Genomic DNA, 27300 nt, shown 5'->3' with positions numbered 1-27300 from the left:
CTGCAGCTAGACCCCTGCCGCCACCGCCGCCACCCCCCGCCGTCTCTCTCTCCTGCTCTGCATAAACCAAGCACAGCGTCTGGATGACGTTGGAAAACCGAGCACTCTCTCTCACACGCACACATAGACACGTACGACGCACCCACGCAAGCTGTCTGGCCGAAACCCTGCCAAACCAAATTAACGACGAAGGCTTCATGTGCTCACGGACAGACATCCTGTCGTGGGCCTCCTGTAGGGCTGACGCAGGGGCCTTTTGTAAGCCAAGGTGGCCCCGCTGTGCGGTGTGAGACCTCGGGCTCAGGCGAAAGCCCCTTGAAGCCCTTCGTACATTTAATCTCCGTTTCCAGAGAAACTAAAGCGCTTCACACAGGTAACAGTGCAGAGTGGAGCAACTAATGATAACCTGATTTACCTTCGACTTAACACGGAGGGATATTACATTGTCGGAAATGGAAGTGTAACACGATGTTCGCACACGATGCATGTCAATAAATGGGATTTTATTGTTATCCGGCGAATGTACTAAACTAAAGCCGAACAACACCACCACATAGAGTAGTTCAGAACTTAATGTAGCCCGAAGCATAGTTTCAAGGACTTATGGCCGGCCTGTCTGTAACCGAGACTAACCTGAGTTGGATCGTTTAATGTGGCACTTAAATAATCATTCTGCCGACCCACTCAGGCGCCAGGAACAGCCCGCTCTTGAGGAGCCATTTTAAATCCATCATCGCCCTTCAACGCCAAACCGATGGTGATCGATATCTCCATCGGGGAAACCGTATTACCGAGTCTGCTGCATGTGATAAGATGCAGAGGAAACTCTCCCCCCCGCCTCCCCCTCCCCCACCCCCACCCCCACGCACAAGCCGACACACCACAGGCTTTGAGTCTCAACCCCGACCGCCCCCGCATCACGCAGGCAACAATACACGTCTTGTCGTCGATCTAGGTTAGATCCAGATCCCGTGATCCTAGGCTCCCTTCCCCCTATCCCTCTCTTGTCTTTCTACCCTGCCTCCTCCGCTCTCCCTTCCCCTCCTCACCGCACTCACCAGCCGTGGGCCAAGAACAGCAGCTAGGGCGGCCACCCTGCCCCCGTGCTCTACCATTGATCGGAGGCTCACACGGCGGGCTCCGGCAGTCGGCCTTGGGTTTGTTTAGCGGAGCTCCCGTCCAGCAGAGTTCAGGGACTCGCTCCCTCCTGCTGCTCCTTAACACACTGCCCACCGCGGAGCTCTTAGGGGGCATGCCTGCAGCCACTTCATCTGAGAAACGAGAAACAAGCAGCGGTCAGGAAAATCGCTCATCTCTCTCATCCCGTGTGTCTCTCTCTCTCTCTCTGTCTGTCTTTCTCCGTCTGTTGCAGCTCACCCAAAAGGCTGCTTGACTCATTTTCACAGCTTCACATCTCGCGCATAGGAAAGAACAGAACATCTCACACCAGCCTTTTGGGTTTCGTTGTGTATGCAAGTGTGTGTCAGCACTTGAATGCGTTTTTTCGCATGCGTCAATCTTCCCCACCCACCTACTCCACCAAACACACATCAAACCGCCCAGAGAGGGCTGGCGACATCACTCGATGGCCGGCCCGACAAACGCTGCAACAACAACAACACGACTCCAATCCTCTCTGCTTATCTGAGCGCCCCACACACACAGCCCCATTGTGTGCCCTGACAACAGCCCTCATATCTCCACCACGGACCTTAATGCTCCCAGACAGCATCAGAAGAGTCCTACTCTAGAACGCTTGCCATTGGCTGAAACTGCCGCGACTCCTCCCTCCTTCTCCTCGCCACCTCAGCATCACACTGATGGCTTGAGGTCGTCTTGGAAGTGTGAGCCATCTCAGGAAACCTTTATGCTGGTGCTTTACTTCAAGCCCCCGGGTTGCAGTGCCAGTGCTGAACATGCAGTTTGAACGTGCCAATGAAATGGGAAATTGCGATGTCTGTGTTATCGTTCTGTTAATCATAAAGTGTGTGTGTGTGTGTGTGTGTGTGTGTGTCCTCACACAGATCAACACCGGTGAGGTGGAGTCCCTGTTGTCGCGGCTCCCCTGCACCTTCAGACAGGAGTTGTCGGGCGTCGGAGCCAGCCTGGAGAAGCGCTGGAGCTTCTGCGGCTTCGAGGGCATCAGAAGCACGTCGTAGGCCCCCGGGGCCCTCAGGACATTGGCTCAGCGAACACAGGGAGGGGCCCACGGAGAGAGAGCCCCGTCGACGTCAGCAGACACACCGTTTTTTGAGCTTTTTCTGCAGGGGCGGACATTGCTACGGACGCATCGAACAGCCAGTGCTTCATACCAAATCTCCACCAGACACGAGGGACTTTGCGTCGAGCACAGAAAATCGTAGAAGGATGTACGACGATCGCTCTGTGTGTATGTGTGTGGCCCCGAGGGATGAACGCAAAGTGTTTGCGTTCGGGAAAGACATTGTTTTATTTGAGGATTGGTCGTTCCTGAATCTGAAGTTTGAGGAGCAGATTAGTAGTCATCGCCGCGGAGCAATAAGGGCGACCAAAACATGTATCACATCACTTTAGTGAGAGAGTCCATGAAAATACAAAATATCTTTAGATATATCGGCTATGTACATGTCACAGAGGAGCGCGAAATGCGTTTATTATTTAAGTACAGCCCTCATGGGTGGGGTTGCGATATTCGACCGTCACTGATTGGCTCGGTTGTGCTGTCAGTCCGGGTCAGGACTACAGGGCCACCCAGGGAGTAAATCAGGGTCTGCACTGACCCGCCCACCCCACACCCCTGACCCCACCGACAGTTCCAGTGTCACACTCTTCTCTTTTGCGGTTCCTGGTTTGTAAAAATAAATCAAAATGAATATATTTCTTCATTTTCTGTAAAGGCTGTTAACAGTTGCATAGAACCATTTGTTGTTATACACTGTAAATGCTTGGATATTTTTGATTATAAAAAAAGTTTTAAAAAGAATAACCTCTTGTGTGTAGATATAAGCGAGGGGGGAGGGGTGGGGGGGGGAGACAACAAGAACGAAACCAAGTGCAGACTTCAAAAACAGCCCTTCACCAAGAGATCAAACCCTGCGGAGGAAATACAGCCCACTGTCTCGCGCTGAGTAAACCCTCTTCAGCATGCCAGCCCCCATCAATCCTGACTGTCACAAGCACACAAGGGCCGCTCTCCACTCCTCTCTCTGCAGTCCGCCTGTGCCTGAAGGCCACCTCCTCCGGGGCAGGCTGTTGTTGCTCTAGTGCCCCCCCCCCCCCCCCCAAGGCGTTAGAACCTTACACAAGTCTGAATCTGTCCCTCTAAAGCAATTACCTGCCCCAGCTCACACATGTACAGCCCAGCCACGCTTCACCTGGAAGCACATCTACGGGAACGCCTTAATGAGTTAATTAAAGAGAGAGGAGGGGGGGGGGGGGGGGGGGGGGGGGGAAGGAGAAGGAGAGGGAGAGAGAGAGGGAGAGAGAGGGGGAGGGAGGGAGATGAGTGGTCTCCGCTTTTAAAAGAAGAAGATATCTCTGAGGAGCAGCACTAAAGGAGTCTTCACAAGCATGCCCCGGTATATCTTATGTTCCTTGGCGGGGCTGTTTATCAGCCTACTCGCTCCACCCGAGTTGCTCAGGGAGCCAAAGGTCTATTACACGGGCTTTCCTCTCATCTGCATCCTCTTGTCTCCGCAGACGATGCTTTTAAACATTAACGTTCGACCCCGTCAGCACACTTGTGCTTAAATGAGTTAATAGCTAATGAGCATGTTGTGGCCCTGCCGAACGCTCGACTTCTGTGTTTATGCATTTGTCCGGCGTTTTATCCATCTGTTATTAACGGAAGTGGTCTGAAAGGACACCGGACTCACGTGGGTGTAAAACAAACGCCTGTAGTAGTGTAGTGTAGCATTTAACTTTTAAAACGTCCTCCTCTGCACATAGAGACAATCCTCAAAGCAACACGGTGAATTACTCGGTTCACTCGCTGCCCACACCCAGGTTATCTGTGGACAAAGGAGCTCTGATGATACCTTTGCAAATGAATAAGCCTGCCCACACCTCTCCACACACCCCCGGCCACATTTCATCTCTTTCCCACCGACAAAAACTAATTAGGCTATGGTAAAGGAAACATTTTCTTTTTTTTAAATATTGTCATTCCCTTGAGGTTTTTAGAGGGAGCCATTTATAATTCAACTGTTGTGCAGCTGTTCGTTTAGGCAGGCACGCATGTGTCGCTCGTCTTGTTTTATGAGCGCAGATCTCTCGTCTCACCGAGCGGGGAGAAGCACTAATTAAGTCCACCAGCATGCCTCGTGTAAGGCCCCCTCGGTCTCCTCTCGCCGCCCTTGTCTTTGTGTTCCTCTCATCGTTAATGTGATGCAAGGTATATTACGGTAAAACGCGTTCAAGGGCGCGGCACATCCTGCTACCGGCAGCGCACGAAAACACGCAATTGAAAATCAGTTCCACTTTATGAAATAAAGGAGGAGAGGAGAGGCGTCTAAAGATATCCTTAAGCACCTGGCCTTGTTTATCAGACACACCCGACCTGAATAATGTGGTGTCCCGGTGTTCCGCAAGAAAATGTCAGGAAATACGTTTTCCGAGAAGCACGATTATGCAGGTCACGTTGTAGGAAGCCGTAATTGGACATGCGGAGATAAGCAGGTACTTACGGCTGCGTCATTATGCCTGATATTCCTAATTACCGCCGGTCCCTCTCATGTTTCAGACGGAGAGCGATTTGATTCGCGTTATAATGATTGCGGATGCCCTTGAGTGAGCAGGTGAAGGCATTTAACTTGTTTGTGCATAGGAAGGGGCCTACAGTCTAACGATGGAGCATCCGCATTAACCATGTTTGGCCTATTTGGAAATGGGAACGAAGGAAGACAATAACTTTCAGATGAAGGCAAACTGGGTCTAATAAGCAGGCCCGTTATGTGTTCAGTTTTCATCGTTTAAAGAAGTCAAAAGGTTTAATTTTAGTCAGCAGTCTTCATTTTTCCCACGTTTCAGTTGCAAATCCAAGGGCATGGGGTTGCGAGTCAACAGCTCCCTCTATTGGCCAGTCTCAGAATAATGACAATCCCCGCGATTCCTTAGTAATTCTGCCAGGGCCATTATCCTGTGACAGCTGGATTGGGATAATGACATTGATTGATCGGCTCACTCAGAATCGCTCTCAATAAACGCGGCGCTGGGTTCATTAATTTATATATGCATGGAACTAAAGGGCCTTAAAATCACTTCATTTCCCAAGGTGCCTTCCCTGCAGCGACTTAAGCACAGCAGCACCAGTAGCGATCAAGCCTGGAGGCTCTTGGAATGCTCTCTTAGAGAGTGAGGTCTATGGAGCGTCAGAGGTAGAACTAAAGAGATTCCTACTCCCCTGAGGATTATTCATCCAGAGGGTGGCGAATCTCGCTTTCTACCATGTTTTGCTTTGCTTCCAGCCCCAAATATGTTCTTAGAATCCCAGCCTCTCGCTTTAACCCAGAATGAGTGACAGGTCTAAACATTGCTGTGGCGGACTGTTATTTCATTTAGATTAAATTCTTTATTTTCAATTGCGCAGGATGAACTCGCATGCAGATTGCCAGTTCTGTATCTGCAGCTCTGCTTGGAAAGAGTGTGTTGAGCTGTCCTTGAGCAGGACACTTAGCCCAGCACCGGGAATGGTGCAGGGGTACAGATTGAAGTCGACACTCCAATCCTTGTGTTTACTGTGTGTGTTGAGGCATTGGCCATAAAGCGCATTTAGTCGCCTTTAGTGGGAGAGAAGGAGAGAATGCAGTTGATTCTCTCCTTCTCTCTCCCTACTTCTCTCTATCTGTTTCTAACCCTCCCCCCCACACACACACACGCACACACACACCCAACACCACCACCAAGCCAACCCAAAGACAAGGGGATTAGTTGGTGCAGGAGGGGAATGATGATGTTCTCTATACATTACCTGCTGATGTCCCGGAGATTCGATCCAAAAGCCATATACTTGTTCTGCAGCTTGTCTGGGAGGAATCTGCTTGGCAATGGATTCCAATGCAATTAAGGTCTGTGCTGCTGGCATATGTGCACCATTAGTTTGGGAAATCAATGGCCTGATCAGATGCTAGGGTTATGTGTTTATAAAGGAGCCAGGACGGCACAGCCTACAGCCAGGCTACTTGGGACAGAACTGCCTCTCTCTCATGAAGTATGCCTGCTTCCGATACTGATGTATGCATGGACTGACCTTTAGCTAAAGAATAAAAGCCTTTTGCACACACAGCAATTATCTCTTAAGATGCTGAAGCTCTGGGTGGGAAAGTTAAGTTTTGTCCATTAAAAATGCATTGGGTTGCTGTACTGTTACCGGGGAAACGCGTCTGCTGTAGTTGGCATGTCATAGTTGAGGATGGCAGCAGCTTAATGTGATGCATGCATGCGCTTTGTGAATTAATTCATAATAGTTTAAAACCTAATCCCGTATAATTAGCTTCCAATTTGTTTTTCTGCTTCTGCTTACAAGAACCATTTCATGCAAAACTATGAAGACAGATTTGTTTAAATAACGTAGGGCAATATAAATTATATAAAATATTGTGTATTATAAATTGGAATTATTTGCTACGTTTTGTTGGATTCTGACAGTAATATATGTTGTGTTGTCGTTTGTAGCAGAAGACCACAGGGGTGCACGCTTGAAGAATACTTGAGTAAATTTGCGAATAACTGGTGTTCTGAAATGATACTTTTAAACCTCCTAATCAAACCCCAGGTGACTATTTCTCTGGCGCCTCACAAACTGATGCTGCTGTTTTCTCAATACTAAACGCTGCTCTGTTCTAGACAATAATCCCAGCCTCCATCTATCTTCTCCCCGCTATCCTATTGGGAGAAACCCGGCCGCACCGTTATACAAGGAAGGACTCCATTCACTGGGTGAACTCGGAAGCCACGCTAGAGTTGAATCTGTCATTAAATCTGCAACGCCACCAGGCTCATCCTAAAGCCTTCCGACTCCTTGCTGCACACTTTCATCAGTCTCCCAGGGACGGGCTCCAGCAAAATCAACAGTGACAACCACTGAGCTCTTCTTAACGCATGGGCGATCTCTTATTAAAGCCGATTGGTAGTCAACCTCTAAGCCCCGGTCCCCACAGAAGAAGGGGAAGGGGGGGCTTCCACAGTCCGTGGTCGACGGCGAGGCGGGATGGTGGAGTCACTGAGGCGAGGTGTGCTAGTCGTTTGGGCCGTGTTGCGACACAGTCAGGGGCCGCACTGCCGTATCGACCTCTCTCTCCGAACTTCATCAGGGAACTAAACCGGTGAAGTGTGGTGGGGCTTGAGCACACCCCACCGGCGCTCTCAGGGACCCATGTGACTACAACATAAAATGTTTGCCTCTTCCCTGTTGAGTCCTCTTCCTTGGAGTCGGAAATCAGGCTATTGCTTTAAAACGCAACAAGAACTTTGCAGCAGCCCTGCAGGTCTTCTGTTCATGGTCGTGTCACGTGCCACAATGTCCACATTTTCCCTGTAGGTAAACGAGTTGACAATGTTTCTATAAAGTTTTTCTTCTGTTAGTAGGAGGGGACCTCGATCCCTTTGAAAGGGCCGTGACTTTAGACTGAAGGGGTTGCATATATTCATTGGAAAAGCTATGGAACAAGAAAGATTTATATTGCAGCAAATGCTCCCAACAACCTTTGCTTACAATGTTTTAATCTGAATAAGTAATCAAACTTAAAAAAGAAGGGACACTTGGGACTGCTTTAATCGCAATCAATCCAGTGCGCCCCGAACTGCAGAAGTAGTTAAGGAACGAGTATCGATGGAAAATACCTCATTCCTTCATCACTCCAAGTGATAATAAAGAAATAATTTCTTCCCTGCAAACAACCAAGCCGACATTTAAATCAATGACCTCCCTAATAGTGCTGCCTGCTAGGATGAACTCCAGTATAATAATGTCTGGGGTAAATACCTGAAAATACAACATGACAAAAATAATCCATTGTTCTGACATCAAACAACTATAGCCTCAACCCCCCATAAGTATCCCGAGATACGGATAGGAATAGGGATAAGAATAGGGAGAGGATTAAGGAGAGGGATAGGGATACGGCTAGGGATAGGAATAGGGAGAGGGACAGGGATCTCCGGTTGTATACCTCCTCATTTGCCAGCATACAGCAGGTTTCCCTGCAGTAAGGTGAGCCCGGCCTGTCGTCCGGTGGTGGTTTATTCATCGCCTTTCCACCGTGTGTCAGAGATTTGCCATTAAGTCAGCGGATGGATAAGGTGTCTCTGAAGAAAGGCACACTGCATACAGCCATGTTCCAGGGAGCCAGCCCATGGTCCTGGCGCTATTCCATAGCCGGGTTTGATATACTGCTGAGTGAGACAGGCCTATATCTGACCTTTTTGTCCACGTGGAACAATCCCGTTTATTTCCGGTGTGGCCTTGAAAACCCGCCTTTGTTAGGATTTTAATTGCCTGTCTTCTCCATTAGCGTGGCGGGGCTTGAGACCCAAGTGGGTTCGAGATGATGCATGCTTGTGGTGAAATGCATTTACCCAAACAATGCGTTTACATCAAAAGCCCTGTCATCAGACATCTTTCCCGGGCTAAAATGGGAGACATCACATCAGTCACTCCTCCGATGTATCTAATTACGAACAGAGAAACCCAAGCCGCAAGAAGTGGATCAGCCCACATAGGTTGACAAACTGCAGACACGGTTCAGTCTGTAGCTGACGGGGAGTGAAGCTTTAGGAAAGACGTCCCACAGAACTGTTTACATCCACGTACCAAAAATGATTTTTGATTTTGAATGACCAGTGTTTTTTGTAGATTTCTATCAGGACTAATCTATGTGTAAAGTGTAATGTAGCAAGCCATGCACCATATGTTGTCAGCGTCTTAATGAAGTAAACTATAGGCTATACCAATTAATTATAAAAATATATATATAATAATTGACGATAGGCGGTAGACCTACAGAAAATATCTGTTTCTAATTTAAGAAAATTATCGAGCACGGTTCATCAACAGGGGTCAGTCGCCCTCCTTGCTTGACAGCCACAGCACCCAAGTCGGCCCGCGGGGGGCGTTCCTATTTGAGGTGGTCTCACGTCCCAACCTACTGCTACGGTTTCCATATACCATTCTGGTAACATGGTAGCCTACATTAGTGCATTAGGTAGACTTACACACAATAGGCATTCACACGCTGGTCAAATGCTTTCTCTTGGTTTTCGAAGTAGTGGTTCCTTAGGTGAAATTCGCGGAATATTTCCAACGAAACACCATAAGCCTATTTTACCAACGACGTTAAATAAACACACCTTATCAGAGATCCTTCACAGTAGAAACTCAAGGTCTATAGCCAACAAAAAAACAACAACGACTAGCCTACAGGGGGAATTCATATTTGACTAAGTAAACCTCCAATGAAGAGTCGTCATCTACTGATAAGACTGTAGAAGAGTCCTCGATTTGAATTGAAGAAATCATTCAATATAATCGAAATGTGGATGCAAGGTGAGGAGGACCGGGTCAGTGCCTGGTGAGGACCCCCCCGCCGCAAAACACAGAGGCCTCCCCGGCTCCCCCCGAAGAGCAGCCTGCCCGCTGCTCTTCGGGGACAACGCTCCTTCAAAACCCGGCGTGTGCCTCATCTCCGCGTTCCTAGGGCGACAACACAAGCACGCCCATTGGTCAATCCGTTCTGACGTCAGCGAAATATCGGGAATTCCTCTCCCCGCGGTTATTAGTGAACTGGAGGTGAGCAGCAGCAACTTATTCCAGGCACACAACAAGTACACATCTGAACGGACCCAGACGTGCAGCCTTCAGAAAGGGCCACCGCTGTCTGTCAGCCCCTCTCGCTCCGGGCGATCATGTGTTCGCGGCCCATTGGAGCGTCCACGGAGGTACAGCAACAGGTTTAATGGACAACTCAAAAAGAGTTGCTCCACCTCTTCGCCATCCGTTCCTAGTCATAGCTGTTCAGGATCTAAGAAGGGCTCTGCTCAAGTGACTCCAAGAGTCACGACTTGCATGTAAGTGTATTTTTCGAAATGAAAACCTGTCTCTTCTGTGTAGTGCTGACCCATCAACTAGTTGCCTTGTTGTTGTTTTTTAACCCATGGTGATGACATCCCAGTCTACCGGTTGGTTTGACGGGCGAAGTGGCTTTCTGGAGGAGCGTGTGAGTGCTCCTGTTTTTAACTCTCGCGTGTAGATCATGTGCGTGTGAGCTGAGATCATGTTACACTGACCCGGACGTAGCCTGCTTGGCAGCAACCGCAACAAAGTATAAAGATGATGGGGTCCCAACCAACAGTATCCTTTTATCAGCTCAAAACAATCAATACAACTCCTGGAGCTGCTAACCCACAAGAAAATAAAAGCAATTTAAACAGAAGGAAGTTATTTTCTTTTCAGTATTTTCTTTTTGTATCTGAAAACTCCAATGTCAAGGAAACTTGAGAAAAATAGCAGGCAAACATCTCCTGAAAGATAGCGCAGAATAGTTAGCAGCCTTGTGTCAAACTTCACAGTGTGTGTGTGTGTGTGTGTGTGTGTGTGTGTGTGTGTGTGTGTGTGTGTGTGTGTGTGTGTGTGTGTGTGTGTGTGTGTGTGTGTGTGTGTGTGTGTGTCCTTCTGCGGGACCTCTCATTCAACTGTGCTCCTTCCCACTCTCTACCCCCAAAGCCCTGCCACTGTGCATGCCCGTTGCAGTGTGTTTAAATATCTGTAGCGCAGTACAGTGTATACAGCAACCGCTCACACACTCGGGGCTGTTGCGTCAATGCCGGCTCTCAGGTTAAACTTGTTCAGCGAGAGTCTGGAAAATGTCCACACAGCCAGGGACACCAGCCACCGTGAGCACGTGTGGCCTACCCCTCTTCCGTTCCCGGAGGGCTCAGTTTCCCCTGGCGTACTGGGTGTGTGTGTGTGTGTGTGGGGGGGGGGGAATCAGTGACAGCGTGTGAGAGTGAGAGAATTTGACGGCGGCTCAAACCAGCATCTCCCTCTAAACGCCCTCTGAGCTCCGCGGCAGGTAGAGTGGCGTCTTTAAGTAGATAAGTGCTTTAGCGGTGCGTCTCGGCGTGGGGCCCAGAGCTCTGACCAAGGTGACTGCTAGGCTCAGTCCCCGGCCCCCACAGCGTGATTCAGCAGAACGCTGTGTGTGTGTGTGTGTGTGTGTGTGTGTGTGTGTGTGTGTGTGTGTGTGTGTGTGTGTGTGTGTGTGTGTGTGTGTGTGTGTGTGTGTGTGTGTGTGTGTGTGTGCGCTATCACTGGGGGGCTGGGTCAGGGGTCTCCTATTGATTCGCCTCCCCGGTGTGCCTTCAAAGAGCCCACTCCTCAGAGAGTTCCCCCCCCCCAGAGCCTCTGAGACTCGGAGAGCCAAACTACTGATGAATTATTGATGTTTGTGTGTTTTCATCGTTCGTTTTTTATTTATCCTAAGTGACAGCATGGCTGTGATGCTGACAGTAGGTGTTATTTATACATGTGTGTGTTCTCTCTCTCTCTCTCTCTCTCTCTCTCTCTCTCTCTCTCTCTCTCTCTCTCTCTCTCTCTCTCTCTCTCTCTCTCTCTCTCTCTCTCTCTCTCTCTCTCTCTCTCTCTCTCTCTCTCTCTCTCTCTCTCTCTCTCTCTCTCTCTCTTCCCCCCCCCCACAGGGCAGCCATGTTCCCTGATGCCCTGGAGTCGGCGGGGTGTGTGGAGGGCCTTCCCCTGTCCTACCCCGACTCCCTAGCGGAGGTAGAGGATGCAGAGGCCCTGGAGAAGGAGCCCAAGAACCGGGGCCGGTACCGACACAGCCTGCAGCTGCTCAAGCCCTTCAGGATCACGCACAAGTAAACAAGCCTCACATCCGTCGATGTAGACTGTCGCGTATCAGACCACCGAGTCATGAGCCTGACTGCCTGACGAACCTAGGAAAGGCTTGGCCCTTAGGGAAGGAAAACCTGATTCCACACACACACACACACACACACACACACACACACACACACACACACACACACACACACACACACACACACACACACACACACACACACACACACACACACACACACACACACACACACACACACATTGTGCTGTCACGTTGTGTAAATACCCTCACATATGTATGTACACACTTGCTGTACATGCACGTTCGTCATTAGCTGTGGCTTGAGGGCTGTGAGCGAGATAAGGGCTCTTATCCCCCATCAGCAGACCTCTCTGTCGGAACACGTGAGGTCTGATAGCCTGCACCGCCATTTTGGACATCACTTCCTCAGATTTTGTGAAGAGCATGTGAATGACTGTGCAAACATATTCGGCCATGTTTGATCTATCATGAGGGGAAAGACTTTTTCAACCCAGCCTCGTCTCTCTCTCTCTCACTCTCGTTCACTCACTCACTCACTCACACTCTCTCTCGTTCTCACTCTCCCTCACTCACTCACTCACTCACTCACTCCCTCCCTCACTCACTCACTCACTCACTCACTCACTCACTCACTCACTCACTCACTCACTCACTCACTCACTCACTCACTCACTCACTCACTCACTCACTCACTCACTCAAGTGCCCCCCCCACCAAGTTCCCATGTTGTTGTGATCCATAGCACCTAACCCCCCCACCCCCCCGCCCCTATTTGTTGTTGACCTGCAGACACCAGCACCCAGTTGACAACGCAGGGCTCTTCTCCTTCATGACCCTCCACTGGCTCACCCCGCTGGCGCTCAAGGCCTACCGCGCGTCCAGCCTGGGCATCCACGACGTCTGCGGCCTGTCGTGCCACGAAGCCGCCGAGACCAACTGCCAAAGGTGAGCTCAGGATACCCCCAAGAGCGGGGGCATGGTTGGTGACAAAGTACTCTGGATTCGGATCCATGGCTTTGGTTGTTGTAATAGTGTGAGAAAGTGTTGCGTCAACGTTTCAAGCAAACACTTTTTTTGTATGATTTGTTTTTTTGGGCGGATTTCCAACACAGTTACTTATCTACAGAATAAGAAATGATTCTGAATATGTGAGTCCACTAATGGAATCTGCTCTACTAGCTAACTAAAATATCTATTTAACCATGGTAGTGTTTATATCATGAGGATTTAGAACTCTACCCAGTGTACTTATTTACTTACTTTTTTTTAAGGGCCTTGTTATTTATTCTTCCACTCTTTGAGGCGTGGTTGTATTTGAAGCATCCATTACGTTTGGTGCTGTTACTCCCACCCTGAATGTTTTCTAAATCAAAGGTCAACCGACGGGATTACCCAGTTTGGTAAATTTTGAAACCCTAATGTATGAGATTGACTGATGTGGCAGCTCAGGACCAACACAAGCACCCCCTGAAGTATGCTTGGGGGGCTTAAGAATCCTTAGACCCCTCCAGGTGGGACCATTGTTGCACAATAGATGAGGTGTGTGTGTGTGTGTGTGTGTGTGTGTGTGTGTGTGTGTGTGTGTGTGTGTGTGTGTGTGTGTGTGTGTGTGTGTGTGTGTGTGTGTGTGTGTGTGTGTGTGTGTGTGTGTGTGTGTGTGTGTGTCCTCTGTCCTGAAGTACATACAATTTCCAGAAGCCTTGAATCATAATAGTAGTACAATAGTTGACATTCTGGGTAAAACTCAGATCCTCATAAAAACCAGGATGACTCCTCCTCTAAACACTACATGAATGTACTGTTGTACGCGTGTGCCTGCTAATAACAAAGAGGCTTACATTCATGTCGCAAATAATGGACCATTGTGCAAGCTTGTGTGTGTGCACCTTATCTCTATGTAGGTGTGTCCTCTGCTGTTTGTCCATGCGTGTCTGAACATATGTAGGAAGTCTTTGTAGCTGGGGCATCAACAGAGGAACATCAAGCCTCCAGCCTCCAGCCCAATAGAGTGGAGATGGGCCCACACACACATGGTGTCCAATAATAGAGAGGATTAGAGATTAGGGTGAGCGTGAGTCCGGCGACTGTGTGTTGTTACGTCACTAACACGACTACCCGTTGTGCACCTGTGCCTCGCTCTCTCTCGCACACTCGTCAGAGGACTCTATGAACATCATCTGAGGCCCCAGGTTCAAATCATTGACTTAAAGGGGAAATCCTTGCACATCTGCCAGCTGTCCTCTGGCCAAGACACGGTACAGAGCGCGCTGATTGTAACAAACATGACGTCAGCAAGACACCGTTGGTGCTGTAGGATAGGTGGATTTATGTTCATTACGCAATAGAGGAAGTATCCTCGTGCACTGTGCTCCCGTGTCTGTGCTTGTACCGTAACAGTTGCTCTCATCGGATCTATTGATTTTTAAATCTTTATTTTAACTAAGAAACTGGAAATGTGAATCCCCTGTGCACTTGTTGTCTCTTTTTCCCGGACTCCAAACTAACATCCGATGACGCATATGTTGTGATGTTCTGGGTTCAATCATCCCCGCAGGGAGAGTGAGAACAGTGTCTCCCGTAAACTCCTTTTTAATACGATGTCTGCGAGGTCTCTGAACCACAAACTTGTACCCTTAGTGTGCGGTGAGTCAGTAGGAGGGCGAAGGCCTGATGTGGATGTGTCTGGACTTGTACTACAGGTGTTTGCATGGGCCATCCACTGCAGTCCATTTGCATGACGTGTTCCACCCCAACGTTTGCGAGATAAGGGGAATGGTGTAGGATCTTCTTGGCAAGGGTGGCTGGAACACTGCAGAGGGCTTGGCTTTGTGTTTACATAGCCAGGACAGTTATGCAACCCAACCGCCTAGGAGAGGATCAGAGAGGGGGGAGAGGAGGGAGGGAGAGTCCTGGGAGAGTTGACACTTGAGAGTGTGCAGTGAGGTGCAAACCATCAATGCGATGTCTTGGTTTACACACTCTGGGAAAGCCGTCCTCGTGTCTATTTGTTTGCTCTTTCAGACTCTGAGAGTTCTGCTCCAATCAAAACACTCCAGTCCAGCTGGAGGTAGATGGGCTCTCGGCTCAGATTGGACTGGTGTTGTTCAGAGCTTAAGGAAAGTTGCCAGACAGGAAAACTGTTAAAAAAAACAAGTTTTATAAGAAAGTTCTTGACTTTCTTTGTATTTCAACCAGACTTTACTTGGGTTTTTGAGCTACACCGGGTAGATGTTTGTAAGGCTTTCCAATTTCATTATAGTAGTTTCATTATTGTTGTTTGTTGTAGTATTTTTTTGTATTGTATTCAATGAATGTTTTATGGATTGCTCACAGTTAAAAAATATCCATCCATCCATCCACCCATACGTGTATATATGTACGATTAAAAGAGACTGACTGCAGATCCCACTTCCTAGCACTATTTCACTCAGGAATAACGAGCAGCGCTGTGCACTGGGAGTGGGTCGGCCGGTCGCTCAGTCCCTGATACCATTTTAATAAAACCATTAGGGCCTAAACGAGCCTCAGCAGCTGTGCTCCACACTGCCTTTATAGAGTCGTTAGCAGCCATGCATTCGGCCGACAAGATACGTCGGCCCCTTTATGGGACATTATGCGGCGCCACCGCGGCATTAGCAGCATTAGCCAGATCTTTTTGCATTTATGGCGGTAATTCCAACAGCCTCGTTACGGATGGTGTCATTCCAACCCGACGAAAAGCCGGCACCTGACCACGGGCCAGCGTGACCTTGTCTCGCGGTGGGGCCGGTGAAGGATGTGGCGTCGGCGTGCGGGGTCGGCGGGTATCGTGTATCTGCCTCGCTCAGCCCCGCGGCTAGCCTTTATTATTTAGCGGTGGTGCGGTGGCGTGCTGCTGAGATTGTTTCCTTCCCCACTGTTTGGTGTTTGTTTTCCCTTCCCCTTTGGACTGCTGTTGTTTGCAATGCAGGCCCGAGTTTTCAGAGCTTCCTCCTATTCTTTCGTGTGTGTGTGTGTGTGTGTGTGTGTGTGTGTGTGTGTGTGTGTGTGTGTGTGTGTGTGTGTGTGTGTGTGTGTGTGTGTGTGTGTGTGTGTGTGTGTGTGTGTGTGTGTGTGTGTGTGTGTGTGTGTGTGTGTGAAGCAGTATCAGCTATGTATGGATATTCGTATTTTCACAAAACACTCATCTCCTCATCATGTCGAAAGTTTGAATCATCCATAATTAGTGTAAATGGACTGCATTTAGCGCTTTTATCCAAAGCGCTTTACAATATTGCCTGACATTCACCCATTGTTGGACACATTCACACACCAACGGCGGAGTCAACCATGCAAGGCGACGGCCATCTCGTCGGGATCAGTAAGGGTGAGGTGCCTTGCTCAGGGACACCTCGACACTCTAGTTCGAGCCGGCGATCTGACTATCCACCTTGTGGTTAGCAGCCAACCCGCTCTACCTCCTGAGCTACTGCCGCCCAAAACGCTGTAGTAGCTTGAAAACCCTTGTCGTCGTGTACATTACAATGCTTCTCGTCTCCGTCCCCAGACTGGAGTCCATGTGGAACGAGGAGCTGAAGAGAGGCGGTAAAGACGGGCCCTCCCTGACCCGGGTTCTCTGGAGGTTCTGCCAGACCCGCATGCTGGTGGCCATCTTCGCCCTGCTGCTCACCATGGTGGCTGGCTTCGTGGGGCCTGTGAGTACCCCTCTCTCTCTTCTCCTCTCGTGCGGTCTGCCGATCGGGGGCCGTTCAGTCGCCGGTTCGAATCCCGAGTCCGACGGTATTTTTAACAGAATCTCTTCAGCCTGTTTCACGCCGGTCTGGAAATTGAAACGAAAATGTAGCGAAGATATAATAACAAAGCCTAGACAGGGAAGCCCACAGCAGGAACACAGATTAGCTGGTTTGTGCCCAGTCACGCTTTGGTCACAAATAGGCCGGGAGGTTTTTTTTTCTGCCAGGATTCTGGCTTTGTGTTCTAATCTTCCTAATAGAACGAAAGAAAGAAGTAATTAATATTGCAACAAAATGCTTACCCTTTTCTTTTTTTTGCTCTTTTGTTTAGAGTTTCCTTGTGCTCAGATGTTTGAATGGAGAGCATTGTTCGTAGGCATGCCTGTTTGTTCTGGGGATGGCTCATTGTACACTACATGCATCCAACGACCGCTAATACCATTAAGTGGATTTGGACGTTGCACCGTGATGTATTGGACTCACATTCCAAGATTTGTTGGCGTTGGAACGGTGCTGTCTGCATATAAGTCCGTTCATATAGACCTAGTGTATCTCTATGGACATCAAAGCTTTTTTTCTTTTCAGTGAGTCAACATTTGAACAGACCTTTTTTATTTGTTCATATATTTCATGTTTTTTACTTTGTTTCGACATTCATTTTCTTTAATTAGTCAGTTCCCTATGTTCCACTCTTCTTTGTTTTCATTTCTCCTCCTCCCCTCTCCTCCTCCATACACCTCCAACCTTTCCCCCTTATCCATTCCCCCCTCCACATCCCCATCCCTCACCTCCATCCCCTCCTCCTCCTCCCCCCCACTAACCTCCCCTCTGTCCCCCCCCCCCTGGCTCTCCAACCCGTGGCCCTGGCTCCTCCCAGGCCCTCCTGGTGCGGGCCCTGCTGGAGTACTCCCAGAGCGTGGAGGGCTGGCTGCCCTACGGCCTGTCCCTGGTGGCGGGCGTGGTCCTCACGGAGCTGCTGCGCTCCTGGTCGCTGGCCCTCATGTGGGCCGTCAACTACCGCACGGCCGCCCGTCTCCGGGGGGCCGCGCTCACCTTCGCCTTCCACAAGATCCTCCGCCTGCGCAACACCAAGGACATCAGCCCCGGGGAGGTAGAGCTGGTTACAACAAATTAGATCCATCCTCATTTGTCGTTGTAACACATACAACGAAATGAAGTGCTACCTCAAAAAGATCATTGAGGTAGTATGCATAAATAAATAAATAAATATAAACTATAAATAAAGTACTGCTATAGGCATTAAAAAAGCACTTCAGACACACCCACACAAACATCCACATTCATGGTTTGTTTTTCCGCGTAGCAGCGATATGCCGTTTAGCGAGACCCCCGCTTGTTTAAGGATCTGACCTGCTGCAGTTGTATGCTGCTTGATGTTTCCCTCTCTTTCTTTTCAATCCATCTTCCCCAATGGTTTAGCAGGGCCGGTGCTGGCCGTTTCGGTGCCCTACACGAGCTGCCCGAGCGGGGGGGGCCTCTTTTTATATAATAGGTAAAAACATCTAAATTGGCGAAATAGAGGGATATTTATACAATTAAGATAAAACAACGGTGGGCCTCTTCATAACTAATTTATATATTTTTGTAATTCAATAATGTAATTTATTTTTATTTTTTGGGTTTTTTATAAACCTTAATTTTTGGTGCCCCCCAGGTGGGCCTGGGTTTAGCGCCCGGATTCTTGGTCAGTGATGGCTCTGATGCTCCATCTAGAATAGATCACTCAGGTCCTCTGGCCTTATACTTGTTCCCCGGGTGAGGACAGAGACCTATGGGGAGGCGGCATTTAGTGTCCGTGGTCCTCGCCTCTGGAACAGCCTGCCGGAGGAGCTGAGGTCATCCCAATCTGGGAGAACCTTTAAAATAACCTTTAAAACACACCTATTAGCTCAGCATTTTCTTCATCCATTTTATTTATAATTGTTGGTATTATTTTCATGGTATTCTAAGGTACCTTTTTATTGCATTTTTGCACGAAAGGCGCTATATAAATAAAGTTTGATTTGATTCCCTGTCCGTTCTCCCCGTCCTGTCCGTAGAGTCAACATTAAGCTTCCATTCTTAGCCGAGTCAGCCTCGTGGTCTCGTATTACCTTTAGAACCGCTCGACGTTAGCTTCGGCTTCGCCATCTCCTTCACCCAATGTGAATATTGGGAGAGGTTCTGGGAGACGTCTGAGATGTTCTGAGTGTTCCTGTGTTCCCCGTCCAGCTGATCAACATCTGCTCCAGCGACGGGCAGCGGCTGTACGAGGCGGTGTTGATGGGCTGCCTTCTGGCCGGGGGGCCTCTGGTGGGGGTCCTGGGCCTGGCCTACACCACCTACTTCCTGGGACCCACCGCTCTGGTGGGCTCGGCCATCTTCATCTTCTTCTACCCGACCATGGTGAGGCTAAGGACGCCATGTAGGGCTCTGATCAAAAGCACCGCGCTATCTCTCTCACTTCCAGGCGGCTCTGAAGCCGGCTGTCATTCCCCGAAACCAGAAACGCTCCAAAAGTCCCGGGCGAGGTTTTTCCTGATGCAATATTTTGCCTGCTTTGTCGTCACCCCGCTGAAGTTGTCCTGCCCATTGCAAAAGTTATAAGTGAAAACCTTTTTTTTTTTCTTTTTTTTACTTTTTGCCCTTTACAAAATGTAATTCCCCTTCATGTCTGCCAATAGATAGAGGATGGGATGTGGCAAATTTGTAATTGTTTTTGCTGACATTCCTGACGACAGAAGTCATTGGTCAATGTCAATCTGTTTTTCGGGCCTCAGTGTTGGTTCCAGGCCAACGTATTCCCGTGCAAGAGCTATTTATTCCCAGGGACTCCCATTCCTGTGCAGGACAGTGCAGGTCACCCCTGCCAACAATAACACTCGGACCGCCTGCAGGGTTATCAGCAACACCATCTGTACCGCTGTCGAACCTCGAGTCGCTCTCTAAGATCCACTGATGTATGCTTCTGGTTTCAGTTCCCCTCCTCGCGTTGCTTAATTCTCTCCATCATCATTTCCCCTCTCCCATTGCGGCACCCCCTTCCCCTCTGCCCCGACGAGCAGATGCTGGCATCGCGTCTGACGGCGTACTTTCGCAGGAAGTGCGTGACCGTGACGGACCGGCGCGTGAGGCTTATGAACGAGATCCTCGGCTGCATAAAGTTCATCAAAATGTACTGCTGGGAGGATGTCTTCGCCCAGAACATACACAGTAAGCGCCGCAGTCACCGTGACTCAGCAGGGTTTCCAAACCAACCACACTTCCTGTTTTGTGTTTTTTCTTTTTTTTTGTGGTCAGCCAACTTCACCCGAGCCCAGCATTAGTCACCCGCACGCACGCATGCCATCTCCCACCGGCTTTATTTCTGCACCACTTCTAATGGCCGTCTCCTTAGTGAAGAGCCACTTAATTTAAACACGGCAAATTATAAACTAAATTGCCAATTTATTCCCCCCCCCCCCCCCCCCCCCAGAGTAGCAAGCAATCTGCCCCTGACCGGTCGGTCCCCGCAATCAGAGACGACTCCTTCTTCATCTTGGAGGTTAATTCGGGTGGCTGTGAGTTTAGAGCAGGTCTGCACAGCCCCGTCCAGCTTAGCGCTGAATCTGCCGCTCACTTCTTTCCTTCGACGTGTGCAACATTATCCAGGTGGGAGTGTGGCTCACACCTCGGTGCCCTGTGATTTCTGTGATCACCAGTTAAATCTTCGTTTTAGTCCCAACTGTGAGTTTTTATTGTATTTCTCGCCTCGCTCTGTAATTATTTCTCTCCTCTTGTCGCCCAATTACCGCGTTGCTCGAGAGGACCGACTCGCAATAACACCTCTTGTGTTCGTGATGTCTCGCGGCCGTTACGCCGACAACGACAATGCCCGACGTTCGCTCGGTGGCGTCGGGTCCACCTGGGAGTTATAAACCTTTTTTTTTTTAGCTTCACTCGTTTCACATTTCACACACATTTTCCACCTCTGCTGAATATAACAGAAAGGCCCCTCTGGTGCGATGGTGCTGGGAACGGTTGCCCCTGAAGGAGAACGAGGTTGTAGGTGCCTTGTGGAATACTTACACAGAGAGACAAGCCTAGAGAGAGAGAGACAGAGAGGCAAGCAGTCGGTCTCTTTCATACCATGTATGGGTACGGCCCCTTCTGTTCCCCCCCCCCCCCCCCCCCCCCCACCCCCCCCCTTCTATTTCTGTCTGTCTCTGTCTGTGTGTGTGTGTGTGTGTGTGTGTGTGTGTGTGTGTGTGTGTGTGTGTGTGTGTGTGTGTGTGTGTGTGTGTGTGTGTGTGTGTGTGTGTGTGTGTGTGTGTGTGTGTGTGTGTGTGTGGGGCCAGTCCCGATGCGAGCCCGGGCACTCTCTTCAACAGGCTTGTGCAGACCTGTATTGATTATTCCTCTTAATTCCTAAACCGCCCATACCCTTGAAACCCACCACTAATTCTCTGTTGTTCATGGTTTGGCCTACGGTACGGTAAATATTTATATAGGATTTAACATTACTACATCTGTCTGTCTCTTTCCCTCTCTCCCTCTCTCTAAAGAGGTGCGTACGGAGGAGAAGAAGATTCTAGAAAGGGCCGGTGTTGTCCAGAGCCTCACGGTCGGTGTGGCTCCGGTCGTCGTGGTGATCGCCAGTGTGTGCACGTTCACCTTGCACATGGCCTTGGGCTATGACCTCACTGCCTCTCAGGTAGGATTCTACCACATTGTAAAAGGCCACAGGCTGTGTTTGTTCTCCACTGATGCAGGACACCGTAAACAGTGTGTAATGCTGAGAAATATCAACTTGTAGCACACAGATGGCTACTGAAACGTGATCCTTTGTAAATAAACGACGCCCGGCAGTTAAAAGTGCACACAAACGTAGAGGCGATGGCTCTTTATGACTGAAACACAAGTTCTTATCTATGTGTTTGCATTTGTCAAAGGTTTGGTTTGCTTTTCTTATCCAACCAAAGCTAATCTCTCGCTCTCTCCCTCTTTCTCTCTCACAGGCCTTCACCGTGGTGGCTGTCTTCAACTCCATGACCTTCGCCCTCAAGGTTACCCCTCTGGCCGTGAGGTCTCTGTCAGAGGGATCCGTAGCGGTCAAAAGATTCCAGGTATGGGGGGGGGGGGGGGGGGGGGGGGGGTGAAGATAGGGACATGCTTTTAACCCCTCGCTCTGCAGTGGACTGATGTTACAGAGACAGAGGTGAAAACGCCCTGAAGCATCCCAGCTCAGGAGACTCGGGGTGACTTTGAGGCTACGCTAAATGGATTCCCTAAATAGATTCCCCTTCCCTCCCCTCCCCTCCCAGGCACCACACTGGTGTATCATTCAGGCCGTATGGAGGCACATGTTCATTATGCGAAACAATCATATGAACAAATGATCATAAACGACAGTCTCAATGAACAACAACAAGAAACAACAATCAGCTTTCTCAATCCGAAGCACTTTGAGCCTGCCTCGTGTACGAAAAGTGCCATATAAATAAAGTTGCCTTGCCTATATGAAACGGGGAAAAAGACCACGCCCCTTTCCATCATGCGTTCCCCCCCATCCCTATGGTAACCATTGCATTCCCCCCCCCCCCCTCCCACAGAGGCTCTTCCTGATGGATGACCGAGAGATCATCGTGTCCAAGATGGAGGAGCCGGCAAACGCCGTGGAGTTCCGCAACGTCACCCTGGCCTGGGAGAAGGCCCGCCCCCCGGCCGCCGGCCCCGCCCCCCACCACCAGGCGCCGGCCCCGCCTCCTCCCCCCCCGACGCCCAGGAGGAAGGCCTTCCCCAGGGGGGGCATGAGGCGGGCGCTGCGGCGGGAGAAGCTCAGCCTGTACCTCACCAAGGAGGAGGAGGTGGGGGGGGGCAAGGGGCGGGCGGAGCCGGCGGTGGACCAGAGCCTGCTCACCAACATGGAGCAGGAGAGCCCCCAGAGCACCGTCTCCTCCGCGGGGAGCATGCGCCCGCCGCTGCACAAGACGCTGCACTGCATCGACCTGCGCGTCAAGCGCGTACGTGGAGAGAGGGTGGCGGCGGCTAGCTGTTAGCCGCTAGCTGCTGCACATACACATGCTAACGGTCGCTAGCGGTTGAGAACAGTTGCTACTAGCGGCTGTTAACGGTCGCTAGCGGTTGCTAACGGTTGATAACAGTTGCTACTAGCGGCTGTTAACGGTCGCTCATACAGACACTCACTCAGTCACTCAGGTGTTTTTTGCTGATGTCAGTGTTGGTCGTAACCCCCCCCCCCCCCCTCCTCTTGGCTCCGCCCCCAGGGCTCCCTGGTGGGGATCTGTGGAGGTGTTGGGAGTGGGAAGAGCTCCCTGCTCTCGGCTCTGCTGGGCCAGGTGAGTGTCCGCTAACGTCCAAACCGTTCTCCGTAGAGCTTCTTTCGTGTAGTTTAATGTCAGACCTGCAGCCTTAACAAAATCCAAGTTCGGCTTCCAACTTCGTCCTGGTCCTTCTCGGGTAACGAGTTGTGTGTTTCCTCCCCGCCCCGGGTGGCTGTGCTCCAGATGACCTTGCTGGAGGGCAGCGTTGCAGCCAGCGGCGCTTTTGCCTACGTGTCTCAGCAGGCCTGGATCCTGAACAATTCGCTCAAGGAGAACATCCTGTTCGGGCAGGAGTACGACCAAGACAAGTGAGAGACCCTTCCCTTGAAATGATAATAATAATCCTGTGTGTGTGTGTGTGTGTGTGTGTGTGTGTGTGTGTGTGTGTGTGTGTGTGTGTGTGTGTGTGTGTGTGTGTGTGTGTGTGTGTGTGTGTGTGTGTGTGTGTGTGTGTGTGTGTGTGTGCGCCTCTACTCTTTGACCTACCCTCCCTGCCCCCACCCCACTCTATCCCCCCATTCTCAATGTTTATCGACCTTGGGTACCCTGACAGACGATATATAAATTAGTTATTATCATTATGTGTGTGTGTGTGTGGGGATAGGACCCCCCTCAGTGTTTGTCAGTAACAAAGTGTTTTCAGTGTTTTCATGGCCTCACTGACACGGTGGTGTCCTCCTCCTTCAGGTACAGCGCCGTCCTGGAGGCCTGCTGCCTCCTCCCTGACCTGGCCGACCTGCCTTATGGAGACATGACGGAGGTAGGGCCGTCACCACACCACCACCAGCAGTCAAAAGTGCTCTGCATGCTGCTCCTTTATGTACTCCCATCACTTCCCCATCACTGCAGGGATGGTGACGTGGTTGAGCGGTCAGTGGATATGGTTCTGGGCTTTATTACCAATGTCGAAATTCTCCTTTGAGCAACATGCCTCAGCCCTGCCTATTCCTTTGTGGTATTTCTTGGAATGAATACTTTAAGTGAAATTCCCTGTAAATCTTTTTGATGAAAAACGTCTGCTAAATGGGTAGAATAGAGCAGCCGGAGATCATCGGCGACGCTTGTGATTGTGACAGGCAAGAGTTTTCTCTTGGGCTTTATTAAAGTGCGCCTTGGTCAGACTAAAAGCATCCATTCACGCATTGCCTCGGTGCGTCAAGCTTTGTAGAAATAACTTCTGATTGAACACAGTCACAACAAAAGCCGGATCCTTCATAAGGATTCATGGTTTTTCTATCTTATCTTCTTCTCTCAAGACTGGTTAAAGTCTAAGAATGTAATATTAGATCAGATACAACTTTATTAATCCCCTGTAGGAGAAAGTTTTATTGCAACAGCCCAGCAGCAGCGGAAAAATACGGGACAAAAAATGCAATACAATAAAAATACAAAGTACTAATACAAACAAAAATAAAACAAGGTAAATGCTAAAGTAAGGACAGGTCAAAACAAGACAAACAGAACAAACAACAACAAACATGGCAAAAAAACTGACAGTATACTCTCTATAAATTATAAATTATAAAGTTTAAAGTATCTTTTGTAAATTATATGGTGGCTAAGTACCAGAAATGCAATGTACACAAAGAGAAAGTATTAAGCTCCACCCCCCCCCCCTCCAGATTGGTGAGCGGGGGGCTAACCTGAGCGGGGGCCAGAGACAGAGGGTCAGCCTGGCGCGGGCCCTGTACAGCGAGAGGCCCATCCTGCTGCTGGACGACCCCCTGAGCGCCGTGGACCCCCGCGTGGGGGCCCACCTCTTCAGGCACGCCATCAAGGGCCGGGCGGGGCCCCGGACAGTGCTGTTTGTCACGCACCAGTTGCAGGTACGCAGACCCTGAAATGATCTTGGGTTTGTTGACATTTAGATTGAGGGTGTTTAGCAGACGCTTTTATCCAAAGAGACTTACAATAAGTACATCTGTCATAAGAAGGTGAAACCATACATGTATATTGATCTATTTTTATTTTATTTATTTAACCAGGAAAAGTCTCATTGAGATTACAAATCTCTTTTAACAAGAGAGTCCTGGCCAAGACAGGCATCCAGCACAGTTCCACAGTTACAGACAATCATTTGAAAACATCAGAGAGCATATCAATATTATAACAATATAATATGCAAAGCACCAACAATCGCTAGGTTAACCAATTCTCCCTATGCAACAAAGATAGCTAGGATGAGATGCTACACAACTAAGTACTATAACTAAGTGCGACATAGAATAAGTGCGTACATTAAGTTCCAGGACGTACAACTAGTAGGAGGGCTGGGACGGGGTGACTAGGCAGAGTTTAGCTGAACTCTGAGCAGGTGAGTCTTTAGTCTTTTTTGCAGAAGCTGATTTGTATGTAACTTGTGTTTTGTATTTTCTGACCTATCCTTTACAGCAGGGGTCGCCCAGTAAGTTTGGCTTCGGTCAATGTTTTTCTTATTGAATGCCCTGAGGTGGCGAGCCAGGACATCAATGGAGGCAGAAACCCCTTTTTAACCCTAACCCTTTTTTAATTACATTCTTAGTTGAGTTTGTATTTTTAATGCATGCAGCATATAGGTGATGTCCCTATAGCAGAGGCAATCAGGGTGGGTCGCATTATTAAGACCTCCAATACATTACAAAACGCTGTACATATATTTTGTGGGTGCAGTCTCACTTTCATTGCATGTAATATCGAATTCACTTAGTCTCACACGTTCTTACACGGTCTTGATTCTAAATGTGTTGCATGCGGACCCCAATCTGACCAGCTGGCTACAATGCCTTCAGCTAATGGGGGATCCTTTTAACAAACAAACAATTACATCAATGAGCACACTGACCTTTTCTTCCCTCAAAGAGATTACACACCCGACGGTCATTTTGCTCGTGTTTCACCCAACAAAACAAAGACGTGTGTTTTTGTGTTTATTCTCCTAACTGCTGTGCCCGCAGTGTCGCGGGGGGCTTACAGAACGTAATCTGTAGTTAACACTCATCCTCTCTGTAAACAGCATTAATCCAGCGGGGCCCCCCCCGTCCCGCCCCTGTCTCCGCAGTACCTACCCGAGTGTGACGACGTGGTTCTGATGAAGGACGGGCAGGTCTCGGAGCACGGCGCGCACCCCCAGCTCATGGCCCGGGAGAGGGACTACGCCTCGCTCTTCACCAGCATGCAACAGGAGGTGAGTCTGCGGGGGGGGGCGGGGGGGGGGGGCACCATGCCTGGCCCTGGGCCAACCATTCTCTCCTTTACCCACCTTCACAAAAACATATTAGGGAGAGCTGAATAATGCAGCAGCCAGGAGCCCGGTGGTGGGGGTGGTTAGTGCGTACAGGGTGCCTTCCTTATTTATGCGGCCATTGATCGCACCTAAGGGCCCTGTCGCAGATAGCTCTGTTTAACGGACTCCCGTCGGGTGCCGTTGACACCCTTGCGTTGATTTGTCAGGTTCAGGGTGCTGAACCCCCCACCCCCACCCATGTTGTTCACCCTTCAGATTGTGGTGAAAAAGAACCTGAAAAACAAACAGCAGGAGGCCACAGAGGAAAAGGCTGAGACGGATGTGGCTCCTGTCAAGGCCGCCGTACCGCAGCCCCAGAGGAAGGAGGGAGGTGAGGGGAGCAGCGCACCGCAACGCACACGCGCACAAACACACGCGCACACACACATACACACACGCACAGCAGGGAACCCACTTTCTTGTTTCCCGTTTGTTTCTTGTTGGACTCTGCGTTTGCTCTTTGTCCTTTTGTCTCTCTCTCTCTCTCTCCTGACGGCATTCCTTTCTTCCGTTCGTTCTGACGTACTCTCCCTCTCTCCCTTTCTCCCTCTCGCTCTCTCTCTCTCTCTCTCCCTCTCGCCTCCTCCCTCCCTCTCTCGCTCTCTTTCCCCTTCCACTCTTTTGATCCTCGCTCCGTCCAGAGCAACTGATGAAGGCGGAGGAGAAGGGTTCCGGAGCAGTGGCCTGGTCGGTGTACGGGGCCTACATCAAAGCGGCCGGCGGGCCCATTGTGTTCCTGCTCAACGCGTTCCTCTTCCTGTCCACCACGGGCAGCATCGCCTTCAGCAACTGGTGGCTGAGCTACTGGATCCGACAGGGCGACGGGGTGAGCCTTACAGGGGAGATTCTCATGCAGAATCCTCATCTGGCTGCTCTGTAATTGGGCTCCATAAGGCGGGGGGGGGGGCGGGGGGGGGGGGATAAGAAGCTGGCATGCCTGAGCGACTCTGAGCAGACAAGCGAGCGTTAATCTGAGTGTGCATAATTTAAAAGTGAAATAGTTTTACAGTGCCGCTGCAAACTTAATTATACAACAAACGGCGGCGAGGGGAAAAAACAGCTGTGCGGCAATCCAAGGCCTAAACTGCTGTCTGAGGAATCAGAGAGCCTAGCTTACCCCCCCCCCCCCC

At 49.8% G+C, this 27300-nt stretch overlaps 2 protein-coding genes across 6 annotated transcripts in view; both read left to right on the top strand.

Annotated features, from left to right (window-relative positions):
- The window catches only part of enox2 (ecto-NOX disulfide-thiol exchanger 2), a 134156-nt gene extending 131197 nt beyond the window's left edge, over positions 1–2959 (top strand). For all 3 annotated transcript variants that reach the window (XM_060062720.1, XM_060062719.1, XM_060062721.1), the window contains one exon: positions 2025–2959. In XM_060062720.1, coding sequence (XP_059918703.1) covers positions 2025–2159 — 135 coding nt within the window. In that variant the 3' untranslated portion in view covers positions 2160–2959. The remainder of the gene's footprint in view (positions 1–2024) is intronic.
- Positions 2960–9755: 6796 nt separating this feature from the next.
- wu:fb13g09 (ATP-binding cassette sub-family C member 5) overlaps positions 9756–27300 on the top strand; it is a 31718-nt gene continuing 14173 nt past the window's right edge. Inside the window, exons 1-18 of one of the 3 annotated variants that reach the window (XM_060062709.1) lie at positions 9901–10041; positions 10224–10929; positions 11671–11847; positions 12663–12818; positions 16399–16546; positions 17463–17696; positions 18818–18991; positions 19651–19798; positions 21130–21278; positions 21583–21690; positions 22177–22587; positions 22852–22923; positions 23092–23216; positions 23596–23668; positions 24531–24734; positions 25946–26071; positions 26387–26501; positions 26812–26996. In XM_060062709.1, the coding sequence (XP_059918692.1) occupies positions 11678–11847; positions 12663–12818; positions 16399–16546; positions 17463–17696; positions 18818–18991; positions 19651–19798; positions 21130–21278; positions 21583–21690; positions 22177–22587; positions 22852–22923; positions 23092–23216; positions 23596–23668; positions 24531–24734; positions 25946–26071; positions 26387–26501; positions 26812–26996 (2598 nt within the window). In that variant the 5' untranslated portion in view covers positions 9901–10041; positions 10224–10929; positions 11671–11677. Of the gene's footprint in view, positions 10042–10223; positions 10930–10950; positions 11417–11670; positions 11848–12662; positions 12819–16398; positions 16547–17462; positions 17697–18817; positions 18992–19650; positions 19799–21129; positions 21279–21582; positions 21691–22176; positions 22588–22851; positions 22924–23091; positions 23217–23595; positions 23669–24530; positions 24735–25945; positions 26072–26386; positions 26502–26811; positions 26997–27300 lie in introns of those variants that run through there. The other 2 variants (XM_060062710.1, XM_060062708.1) reach the window with 2 other exon arrangements.

This window comes from Gadus macrocephalus, chromosome 10 (assembly GCF_031168955.1).
Source record: "Gadus macrocephalus chromosome 10, ASM3116895v1".
In the NCBI taxonomy this organism is placed as follows: Eukaryota; Metazoa; Chordata; class Actinopteri; order Gadiformes; family Gadidae; genus Gadus; species Gadus macrocephalus.
The sequence above is the reverse complement of the archived record's forward strand: the minus strand, read 5'-3'. Positions and strand labels throughout refer to the sequence as shown.